Source organism: Epinephelus fuscoguttatus, linkage group LG21, assembly GCF_011397635.1.
Source record: "Epinephelus fuscoguttatus linkage group LG21, E.fuscoguttatus.final_Chr_v1".
In the NCBI taxonomy this organism is placed as follows: domain Eukaryota; kingdom Metazoa; phylum Chordata; class Actinopteri; order Perciformes; family Serranidae; genus Epinephelus; species Epinephelus fuscoguttatus.
The window spans coordinates 5,435,194-5,447,200 of NC_064772.1; the positions used below are offsets into that span (position 1 = coordinate 5,435,194).

At 41.1% G+C, this 12,007-nt stretch overlaps 1 protein-coding gene across 1 annotated transcript in view; it reads left to right on the forward strand.

The window, feature by feature from the left end:
* fars2 (phenylalanyl-tRNA synthetase 2, mitochondrial) overlaps nt 1–12,007 on the forward strand; it is a 244,645-nt gene that overhangs the window by 60,913 nt on the left and 171,725 nt on the right. The window contains exon 3 of the mRNA XM_049565812.1: nt 7,142–7,479. Coding sequence (XP_049421769.1) covers nt 7,160–7,479 — 320 coding nt within the window. The 5' untranslated portion in view covers nt 7,142–7,159. The remainder of the gene's footprint in view (nt 1–7,141; nt 7,480–12,007) is intronic.

Consider the following 12,007-nt stretch of genomic DNA (forward strand, 5'->3'; position numbering starts at 1 on the left):
TGTTTCATACCTGACGCCTCTATTAGTTCTTTTTGGTTCTGTATTAATATGACTCATGGTTCGAAGGTGACCCGTTGACATGCAGTGATGAAGTTTGGGGGATCACTACATGAACACAGACCTCAAGTTAGCTCTTTAAAGAGTCATGAGAAGGATCTGAATCAGGAGGTTTTACAGATGAACAATAACCTGAAGTTGCTGTTTGGGGCCTCCCCCATTAATCTGATGTTGCTATGTCAATGTGTACACTTCTTAAAGTTGTATGGTCCCCAATAATCTGTTTCTGCCTAGTGAGACATTGCCAAACAGATGGATGCTAAATAGTCGCCTCAGTGTTACAAGTGTTTCCTGTGCATTAGCTTGTTGGTTGCTAAGGTGTTAGCAGTGTTTGCTATGGTTTGGTAACTAACATCACCCAAACACAAGAACAGCTTCTCTCCATAGACCACCACTATGATAAACCCTTATCAACAGTCACAGTGTCAGGAACAACCTCTGTGCAATAACCCTGTTATGTTGGGACAAGTGCCTCCACTGACATGACGAGAGACCAATTACTTGGTTTGGTTGATTAATCAGCACCCATAGGACATTTTGTAAACAATCATCATTGGAGAAACTTTGCTCTGATAATGGCAATGTAAGATGTACATCCCCACGACTGGAGCCGAAGAGAGGAGGGTTGTCTTCAATGATCAGTGGGTACAGCTCCAGAGAAAGCAGCTCCCTTCTGCTGTGTGACTATGTCTTAATGTATGGTTCTTCATTTTAAGATGCATGAAATTTTGGGCTTGACCACAACAGCGGGGCATAGTCCATGATTGAGTGAATACCGCCACTTCCGTTTCAAATTAAAAGCCCTCTTTCATACATGGTCCTGACAAAGGTTTTGACCTCATCTTGTTAACATAGAGGGTGCGCTTGGATATACTCACAAACTGGCACAAACTGGACCGTTTGTAAATTCAAAGCACTGTTGGAATGTCCCGTTCAGTTTCCCAGAGCACCACGCTCTCTGAGAGGCAGAGCGCACCCTGGGCAATCTGTCTCAGGAGACAGAGCAACAGAGTGTAGAGTGGAGTGAAACATTCGTAAATTCATGTAGAAATAGAATAGAACTAGATGATCCGTGTCAGATTGGATTTATGAACACACCCATAAATATCATCACTGTAGATAGTTATTTTTTTCTGGTTAATTGTTTAGTAAAATTGTAAAAAATGGCCAGTTGACATTTTAAAATGTCCTGTATTGTTTGATAGGAGAACAAAACTCAAAGATATTCAGCTATAAACAGAGAAAAGCAGCCAATGCTCACATTAAGGATTTTAGAACATGCACAACTGTTCTGTAGAGACCAGTGTAGGTTCTAATGTGTGGCAGAGTAATAAAGTGTTTCATAGTTGTAAATAAAAATAAACATTTGACTTTTAAATATTCGTGCCACATGTTTATAGATTGAGTCATTTGAATAAAGTCACCTCTGGTCCTCTATATTCTATCACAGTGAGAACAAAACCTCAGTACTGACTGTACCAGACACCACTCCAAGGTCATCTTGTGTTTTTGTGTTGAGCCATACTTAGTGAAGATGTTCTGGGTTTAAAAGTGAAAGTGTGAAAATTAATAAATGTGGCAGCTTCGTGCTTCATGTAGTCCCAGCTCTGTCATCACACATAAAAAACAGATATGAGCGGAGACGTGCAAAGAGTTTCACCAATAAACAACCAAAAGCCAGAGCCTCCCCCGCCGGACTCATTAAAGTTTGATCTGATCTAATATTTTCATTTGCTCATCCTCACCACTCTGTGTTTAAAAAATCCATGTGATCGTTTTCCTCTTCAAAAATCTCTCTGATTCCCTTCGACTCTGTTTTCTTTTTGCAGCTCTGCTGTCAGATCTAATGCTTTCAGGGTCACAGGCAGGTCTGTGTCACCTCTGACCTTTTGAAATGAGTTAATATTCTGCAGCTTGTTGTTTATGAAAGCTGTGAGAGATGTTCTGACTTTAAATAGTTAAAACTGAAAAAAGTGACAACAAGAGATAACACAAAAGTTTTCAATCAGATCAGTCTAGAATCACAAGATGTTACTGTAAAAACAACATACAAACTCAACTCAAAGCAATAAGTTCATTCTTTCAAAGAATATTATACAAGGAGTAAATGCAACCAGGAAATCTGATCAATCAATTAGACATTTAGAACGTGATTAAATCAGCATGACAGCACACCATCCTCATCTCCAACAGTATTTCTCAATTCAACTTCCAGAGCTAAATCAAAAACCAGTACACTACAGTCCTGGTGCAAAATGGATTGTTTTGTTTCTGCTGTCTTTAATAAATATTATTTATAGTGCTGTTAGATTGCTGCTGGAGTGGTCTGTTAATACAGCTTCAGGCCTCTCTTGCATTCAGCAAGCCAGAGAGCAAACAGTTTTTTAGAGAAACATATTGGGTTACATTGTTACCTCCACAATTTCCATTTTTCCACCCTAGTGTGTCAGCAGTGTGAAGAATTAGGGGGATATATAGTGTATGAATACTATCATGTAAATAGAATATTATGCATTGAATATGTTTTCATGAGTGTATAATCACCTAAAAATAAGAATCGTTGTGTTTTTGTTACATTATAATGATCCGTTTATAGCTTCATAGGGAGTGGGTCCTCGTCTATGGAGCTCCATGTTGCACCAACATGTTTCTACAGTAGCCCAGAATGGAAAAACCATGGACTGTATTAGGGATGCACAATAGTATCTGCATGTCAGAAGAAGAGACTTGATGATCACTGAAATAATAGGGAAAAAGGTAGATACATTGATATCAGCATCGGTTATTGGTCAAATGAGTTGTTATATATCGGCATATTGGATATTGGCAAAAGAGCCAATATATTAAGATGGACAACACATCTCCACTTACCCATTCTATACAAAAATGAAGCCAAAATATCCTGATACTTCTCCTGCCATCTGGCGCAGTGGTGACATCATTTGGAGCCAGAGTCTGCGTAGATGTAATTGCTGCTGGTATTGAGTTTCCATCTGTACACCTGTCCAACCAGTCACGACTAGCGCCACTGATGGTAAGCATACCAGTTGGCACACACAGCTGTCAATCATCACCTGCATCTCCCTTTTTTAACATCAAATTACTAATTAAAACCAAACTTATCAGAAACAATGTATTGTGTTGTATTTATTTTTGTAAAGACGAAACTGCTTTATTCAGTGCATTTATCAGTTTAAATCACCTGGGCTGTTTGTTTTGGAGAGGAAGAGGCCTCTGTGAAAAATTAGGCCTCCTGGTAAAAACCTCCTGAACCTGTGGATCTTAAAGATTCATTGTGTAAGATGTTGGGAGATTTAGTGGCTTCTAGTGGTGAGGAATTCATATTGCAACCAGCTGAAACTTCTCCTAGTTAGAATTCCCTCAGTGTTCATTGTTCAGTAAGTAGTCACTGGGAGCTGAATAATCCAAAGGTGGCTGCAATCTGCAAATCCTCACCACTAGATGCCACTAAATTCCCCCGAATCTTTCACACTGGACCTTTAAAAGACCAACAAGTCCTCCAAATTAAATATCAAAATATATGTGCTCTGATCTGATGGCCCGATCAGCTAGACAACATCAATTGTCTGTTACAAATCACTGTTTCGGTTTTCACTCTGTGTCTCCATCTTTGTTGAGCTCCAGTTCTCTGCAGTTTATCAGACATACACTATGTGTGTATTTACTGAACATGTGTGTCCGTGTGCGTTGGCGTCCATATGTGCATGTGTGGTGGTGTTTGGTACCATGGGAACAGACATATGGTGATGATTACATGCTGGGAAGAAGTCACTCCCAATGAGATGAAACGAGGAGCTGAGATGGAGATGAGATATTTTATTTTTTTATATTTCAGTTAGTGTCTTTTAAATCGGTCTGAACCTTCACCCAGCTGCACAACACTGCAGGATCACGTACACCACGGCAGGTCGAATTATATATTGTCTGGAAATGTCACATGACCTTTTCTCATCATGTAAGATGAAGGGCTTCTTCACCTTTTCCAGACCATCAGGCATTTCTCAGGTCCACAGAGTCTGTCACTGCACTGTGACAGCTGCATGGGTTTTGAATTATTATTGAAGATTTGGTCATCAAAGTTTTAATCCTGATGGTCTTTGATCAGACGTACAAGATTGTTTAGAGCTGAAATGATGTGACAAACAAAGGCAAAAATGACAAACCTTCTTTAACAACAGCTGCTTTTCTCTGATTTGCTTAAATATGAATTGAACATCTTTGAACTTTGAACTGTTTGGCAGACACAAAGACATATTTCAAGATGTTACCTTGGGCCCTGGTAAAGTGTTATGGATGTTTTTATACTGTTTTCTGACATATTTTTTTTTATATGAAAATGATCAGTCTAAAAATTACATACATAATCCTGTGTGTATCTTGATGCATGAAATGATATCTGCAACAAAAAATATCATGAAATATTTATTCAAAGACCTTTCTGTTTGGTTGGCGATTAATTAGTTGTTGTTGTTTGCCCCTAAATGAAAATAGCAGCATATTTGGGAATACGGTGTATGGTGTATGTATGTTTTTTGGATAATTATTCTTTCATATGTAAAGTCGTTGGCATTTTGAAAAATAAATAAATGACACTGAAATGAGTTACTGACAGTAATGTAAATGTTGGTTAGGTTGTCAATTAGGAATCTTAACAACTTGCTTTGTTTCAGTTAAATCGGCTGTGGATATTCATGTTCCCCAGGGGATGAACTTTGGCTGACCGGTGGCTTGGTGTATCAGGGTCCTCCAGGTCCTCAGGAGTGGGAGGGGCAAGGGGTGTATTTGGATTGAGCCAGAGTCACACACATTTACACAAATTGGAGGCCCATTGTGGTCCTTGATATAAAGATAAAGGTCAGCTGACCGAACAACATTATACTGCGATTAAATTCACACATTAGTACTTAAATCATTATCAATAAAACTGCTCAAAGTCAAACATCTAAAGAATAACTGTAAGATGTTACTTGTGACCAGAATTATTAGCTTACAATTAAAATGTCACCACAAGTAGGATAAAGTTATTCACGTGTTAGAAAAATAAGGGGACACAAAGCACTTCCCTGTGGGACTCCATAGATTGATTTCTAAAATCTCTAAATCTGTAAGTGTGAAACTCTTCCAGCTCTGATGGAAAATTCTACTGAAAGAACAAAAAGATGGCTAAAAGTGACACTCATTAAATATCACCCCCCCCTCCCTCCAGTGACTTGGTTTGAACAGTCACATGATGTAAGATTACATTGTTGACATCCAACTGTTTACAACACATGTTAATAGTTATCAGCACAAAGTGTGCTCTCTGGGTGATTCAGATGTACAAGGTTGTTGCCATACAGGAAGTAAAAGTCACTTTAGTTGTTACATGAAGAGATGTCCTGCTCCTCTTTTCTAACCATTATAAAGTAGGTATAGTGGTTGATGTTATACCTTATATAGTGTAATCATTTTTATGCTGTTAGCAGAGGTGGTGTTGGTTTCAGGCGATGTGTCCCGCCTCCACTGCAGGAAACCCTGTTAACACATCAGTGCTCTACAGAGGACTTCTGTCTATGTTGGTCTTTACATGACCTTTGCTTTAGTGCCGGTCTTCAGACAAATTATAAACTCTGTACACAAGACAAATAATGGCAGAGTTGCCGTGACCTTTACTGAACATATTCATGCTTTTTAGAGAAAGTTTTGGATTTCACAAAAAAAAAAAAATCTTGAGTCCGTCTTTCCAACTATCAACATATTGTGGGGTGTAAAGATCATTGTAGCCTGTAGGGGTCATTGTCTGTGCTTTTACTGCTGTCAGCTCAAATTATGCCTCTACATACTTTACTTTTATGTTCTTGTTAAAGTCAGAATGACCTTCAGATGTCCCATTACCCAAGAACCAGTTTTGTATTATGTGTGTATGTGTATGTGTGTGTATGTGTGTGTGTATGTGTGTGACCTCAGCATTGCCCTGTCCAGTCCAGTATAATATGACACCAGCAGCAGAGCCGAGGTAAAAGCTTCATGGATTTAGGAACAATAATCCATTTTGCTGCAATGCCACTGCAATGCAACACCCCTTTGTCTTGTTCAGGGGTGTGTGTGTGTGTGTGTGTGCGCACGCGTGCGTGTGTGTGTGTGTGTGTGTGTGTGTGGACAAATATTTGAGTGGGACAGATAAAAGGGCGACTGTCTTGTCTTCTGTCAGAGGTTGAATGATGGAAAGAAAGAAAGAAAGAAAAGAACAGGGAGGAAAACATGAAACAAAGCACATCTACTAACCTTTTGATGTTTTGCCCATTTCTGCAATTATAAGCTAATTAGTAGCTGTCACCTCGTCTGACCTCCACTGAGAAGCTGCTGTGTTTTGTTTTTATGATCCTCTCCGACTCACACCCTGCTCATTTCCCTCTCCGCTGTCCAACCGAAATGATGAATCTGAGCCTCTTTGACTGATCGACGAGCACTGACACTGGTCTTTGCTCAGCAGCAAACTGCAGACAGACACAGTTAGAGACTAGCTGTCGAACATGGTGGAGCGTTTAGCAGCTAAAGAGACAAATATTTTCCTCAGGAGTTGGTGGAGACCAAAAACAGGGTTAAAAGAAAGAGAATATTGCAGTCTCTCTGGAATGTTGCACTTACAACAAGTAATGCAAATTCAGCCAATCCCTGTGCATTCTACACAAGTGTGCAATTCTGTCCATTCACTGCAACTTTTCTCACTCAAATTTGGCTATTTTAAACAGGTAAAATCTCATTTCATTGTAGCGCTGCATGCAGCATATTGATTCACTTAGCTCCTCTCTTTGTTTGTCATGACACTACTGCTGCACCTGTCAGTCACACACTCACATGACTAATGTTACCCAACATTTATTACAGGTATAACAACATGTCAAGACCTTAAAAAACGAAAATGTAACAACAATTAATGTTAAACAAAACAGAAATGTGAAATGTTTAAAAAAAAATCCTCTGTCTTAGTTCTCCCCTTCATGTCTGTGGGTTTCTATCCCGCAGGCACATGCTAATGCTAATGCTAATGCTATTATAACTTCTAATGTCTCTCTTTCTGCAGCTCCATGGACCAGTCATCATGAGACTTTGCAACACCTCCGCGTCCTCGCTCCTCCCTCTCCTTCAGTCCCCACGCCTCCCTCGGGTCCACCGCTGCAGCCTGTCAACCCTCTTAGCCAGTGGCAGGGCAGCATCGTGCAGACGCCTCAGCACAGATGGACCCGCCCCACAGCATGTGATTGGACAGGACTCGGTGGAGGTGTTGGGCAACTCTTATCCTCGCGATGACTTCACCAATGTCACACCAAAGATCTTGGCCAAAGTTGGACGTAACCTCCACAACCAATCTCATCATCCTTTATGGCTGATTAAGGAACGTATCAAAGCTCACTTCTACAGGTACGTTTTGAGTAAAGATGAGGTCCTCCACTGTGTTAAGTGCAGACTTGGCACCATTACCTGCTAAATATCAAATCTTTGACCAACAATACTTGAAAAATCACTGGTACTAAGCAGAACAAACATGAACAACCAAAACCTGCAGAACTGCTGTCATTCCCCTCACCCTTGGCTTTGTTTTTAGTGCTAATTAGCAGATGTAAGCATGCTAATATTCTAAACTACAATGGTAAACATGGCGAATATAATACCAGCTAAACATCAGCATGTTAGCATTGTCATTGTTAGCATGTTAGCATGCTGATGTTTTAGCTCACAGCACCACTGTGCCTCAGTGCACCTTCTCTCATCTCCTAGCATGACTGTAGACTCTCATTAAAGGAACACTTCAGCCACAAAATGACCATTTGTATATCAGTTACTCACACTGTGTTGTACTGAATTCTTGAAGAAAACTTTTTTTCTTCTATGCCTCTGTAGTGAACAAAGACTCCAAAAAACAGATACGTTTTTTGATGGATTTAAGTTATTGGGGTTCAGGTTTAACAACAGCAAAACTATATCAAAGCATCAATTTACAAGCTCTCATACAACATGTGAAGTATAATGCAAGTGTCATTTATCCAGTGGTATGCTCTGTACTTCAAAACAGACAGCCCTTTGTGACAGGCAACTGAACCCAAAGTGTAACTTATATATGCTCTCATCAGAACCAAACTCCATTGACTGAGCACAGAAGCTGTTGGTCTACCATCTCCTTGATCAGTTTGTTTGTGTTTTTGTGTGACTTTGATGTTTTAAAAGATTTGTTGGGATTAGGGGTGTTCCAATATTTTGGTATTGATGATAACCAATATATCTTACATTATATCTCACTAGGCTTCTCACGATACCCGTATTTCAGTAGCCGATACCGATACCAGAGAATTTCCACGATTCTCTGACGCTGATGGCGCCACTGGCCACACACATGTGAGTGATCGATGGTGACAACGTGTGTGTGTCGGCTTCGTCGAGTGTACCAAGTGCAGTGCAATGCTGGTATATGACAGCAAAAAGACGGGGACCTCAACACTTAAGAGGCACATGATGAAGGCCTGCCATGGAAAGAAAGACGAGACTCAGCCTTCAATGTCCACGTTCGTATCCTTAAAAAACGTCGGGTTTAAACCGGGCTCAGGCTCGGGCTCATAATTACAGTTAAAGGGCCGGGCCAGGCTCTGACAGAACATGCACGTGCTTGGGTGGGGTCAGGCTGGATTTTTTGGGCCTGATCTAAGCTCTAGCACTTGTAGAAGCCATTGCTTCTAGCAAAGACAATGGAGAACAGGCGTTCTTCGGTGCTCGTCGTCGGCACAGACTGACGCGTGTATACTGCCCCCGTCAGTTCCGACAGGAATCGACACGGCCCGCTGAGGGCAAAGTTGTCCCATTATTGTGTAAATAATGCAGCCCCTCTTTAATCATTCCTGTTTGTTTCTGCTCTCGCTTTGTTGTTCGTTGCCCTCTCACCATTCATCAAGTTTAATTGCTCATTGCTCAGTTATGGTTACAGACTCTCTTTGCACCTCCCTGCACTAGTATTTTGAGTGTAATTCATTTGTGTCAATAAACAAAACACACAGCAAACAAAGATTAAGATGAATATGACTGAAAGCATTTTTTCCCCCCAAATTTTCTGTAGATATCACAATGATATCATTATCATGAGCTCTTTAGGCCATAATAATCGTGTGAAAATCTGATATTGTGCTAGTCTAACTAGAGATCCACCAAAGTCACACAATAATACAGACAAACTGATCGAGGCAGTGGTAGACCAGCAGCTCCTATATTCAGTGAGCTGAAATTATTGTTTTTGTCAGTGGAGCCTGGCTTTGAAGAGAGCATAGATAAGATTAATTTTCAGCAGTTCTCTATCAAAAAGGGCCGTCTGTGAAATACTGAGCATACGATAAATGAGTCTTGCACAAGTTGTGTGGGAGTTTGTAAATTGATGTTTGATATAGTTTTGTTGTTGTTACATGTGGACCCCTATGACTTAAATTCACTTTCACTGTTTTTGATTCTTGGTTCACTGAGGAGTCATGTGAGATGGACAAAGTTTTCTTCATGAATTCAAGGTAACACGAGGTGCATAATTGATATACAAATGGTCATTAGGGAGGTGGTGTATTCCTTTGACTATGTCAGATTTGCAGTGAGCTAAAAAATGTTCTATTGTTGTCTTTATATGTGAATCTTCACACTTGAGGTGTGAATGTTCACACGACCCCCTGTTTAATGTCCTCAGTGTGTCTGTGTTCTCATCTTCCAAATAAACCCAGGTTGTGCTTTAAATCAGCTGCTGCTGTGTCTCTACATCTCATATTTCTGAGCTCTTTCTGTATTTTCGAAGTACAAACTGCTGACTGACTCTCTCCGCAGGCTCTATGTGTCTTCAGGGACGGTCGGGTGTAAAAGTTTGCTGCAGTAAAATATTGTTACGCTGCTGGTTATATTCCACACTCGCCATAAAAAACCAACTCGCACAGCAGCGGGCGTATCAATGCTGCATTAATAAGTCATTAAGTAGTCATTGAGTGTGTTGTGTGACAGTGGTTTATGGCTCTGCCATTTCACAGGTCGTGAACTTTACTCTTTAGAAAAGCCTGTGTGCTCTGATAGCAGCAAGACAGCACACTCTGAGGACACCTGAGGGCTGCTAGATAATTTTCAAACAGCATGAAAACTTGATCAACAGATACTTTCATTAATGTCTGGTCAAAGCAAAAATAAAGGTGTAATGAGTTTGTCACACCACATAAAAATTTATTATTAACCACCCAGCCAAAGCTGAATAATTAAAAATGTTGTCGCTGAAGATTCTCAGTCATCCAGGTCATGGCAAGTGCTATAGTGCTATATTGTAGGCAACTGGACTTGGTTGCATTTCTTGAAGATGTTTCCTTCTCCTCAGCGACACAGCCACACACGAGACACTGTGGCATGATTCTACCAGTGGCTACAAAAAGAAGGCCATAGATTATCTACAAAAACTGGAAAAGGACTAAGTCATTGACAGACCACTGTATTATCAACTTTACCCCGGTGTGGCCATCCCATGCATCTATGGACTCCCCAAGATACATAAGGAAGGAGCACCACTAAGACTCATAATCAGCAGCATCAACTCAGTCACGTACAATCTCCCCAAACACCTCGCTATGATCCTAGCTCCCCTGGTTGGTAACACTCCACACCATGTACAGAACTCTCAGGATTTTACCAACAAGACCAAAGAGGTAACGCTGGAACTATGGTATCATACGACGTCACTTCACTTTTCACTTGCATTCCTACCAAAGAAGCAGATAAGACAGTGAGGAAATGTCTGCTACAAGACAGCTTCCTTCCTATCAGGACCAAATTCACCCCAGACTGCATTTGTGACCTGCTGGATCTCTGTTTGACCACCACCTACTTCAAGTACAGCAAGGGTTTCTACCGACAAGTGCACGGCTGTGCTATGGGCTCACCGGTGTCCCCTGTAGTGGCCAACCTTTACATGGAAGACGTCAAGAAGAGAGCTCTAACCACCTTCACAGTAACTGCTCCAAGCCACTGGTTCAGATATGTGGATGACACCTGTGTCAAAATCGAAACTAAGGAATTGGAAACCTTCACGGAACACATTAATGCAGTGGACCCCAACATCAAATTCACACGGGAGGATGTCAGAGGACACAGTTTACCCCTCTTAGACTGTGCAGTACACATTAAAGAGGGCAGAAACCTAAACATTGAGGTGTACAGAAAACCAGCACACATGGACCAATACCTGCTGTTTGACTCTCACCACCCACTGGAGCACAAGTTGGGAGTCATCAGGACACTGAATCATTGGGCCCACCAGGACAGAGGGGAAGGTGAAGGAACAGAAACACATCAGGGAAGCACTTAAAACCTGTGGCCACCCTAACTGGGCCTTTGCAAAAACCTCTAAAAGACCCAGAGCAGACAGAGAGGAAGCGACACAAAAATGTAACAACATTGTCATTCCTTATGTCGCAGGAGTAACTGAGAAACTCAGGAGGATTTTCAGACACCACATCCCTGTGCACTTTAAATCCAGTAACACACTGAGACAGAAGCGTGTCCACCCCAAGGACAAAACACCCAGACATCAGCAGAGTAATGTAGTGTATGCAATTCAGCGCAGCCAGGAATGCACCGATTTGTACATTGGTGAAACAAAACAGCCACTCCACAAGCATCTTGGATGAGAGGCAAAAAGTTTTCAAGAAAGGCAGTATATAAAATTAGGTTTCAAAATTAGGACAAAATGAGCAGTATTCTCTGCTCTTAGATGCTGGAGACATGTTCTCTGAAGGAGCTGAGCTGAAGATCCAGCCGCTGCACAATGGCAGGCACTCATTAGCAACTTACTCAGTAAGACAAAGCACATACATGCACATCTCCCGACCTGAAGAATGAGCTGCTGCATAGGGAAAGACTCTTGCTAGCAGCTAAATTTAGTAGTGCAAAG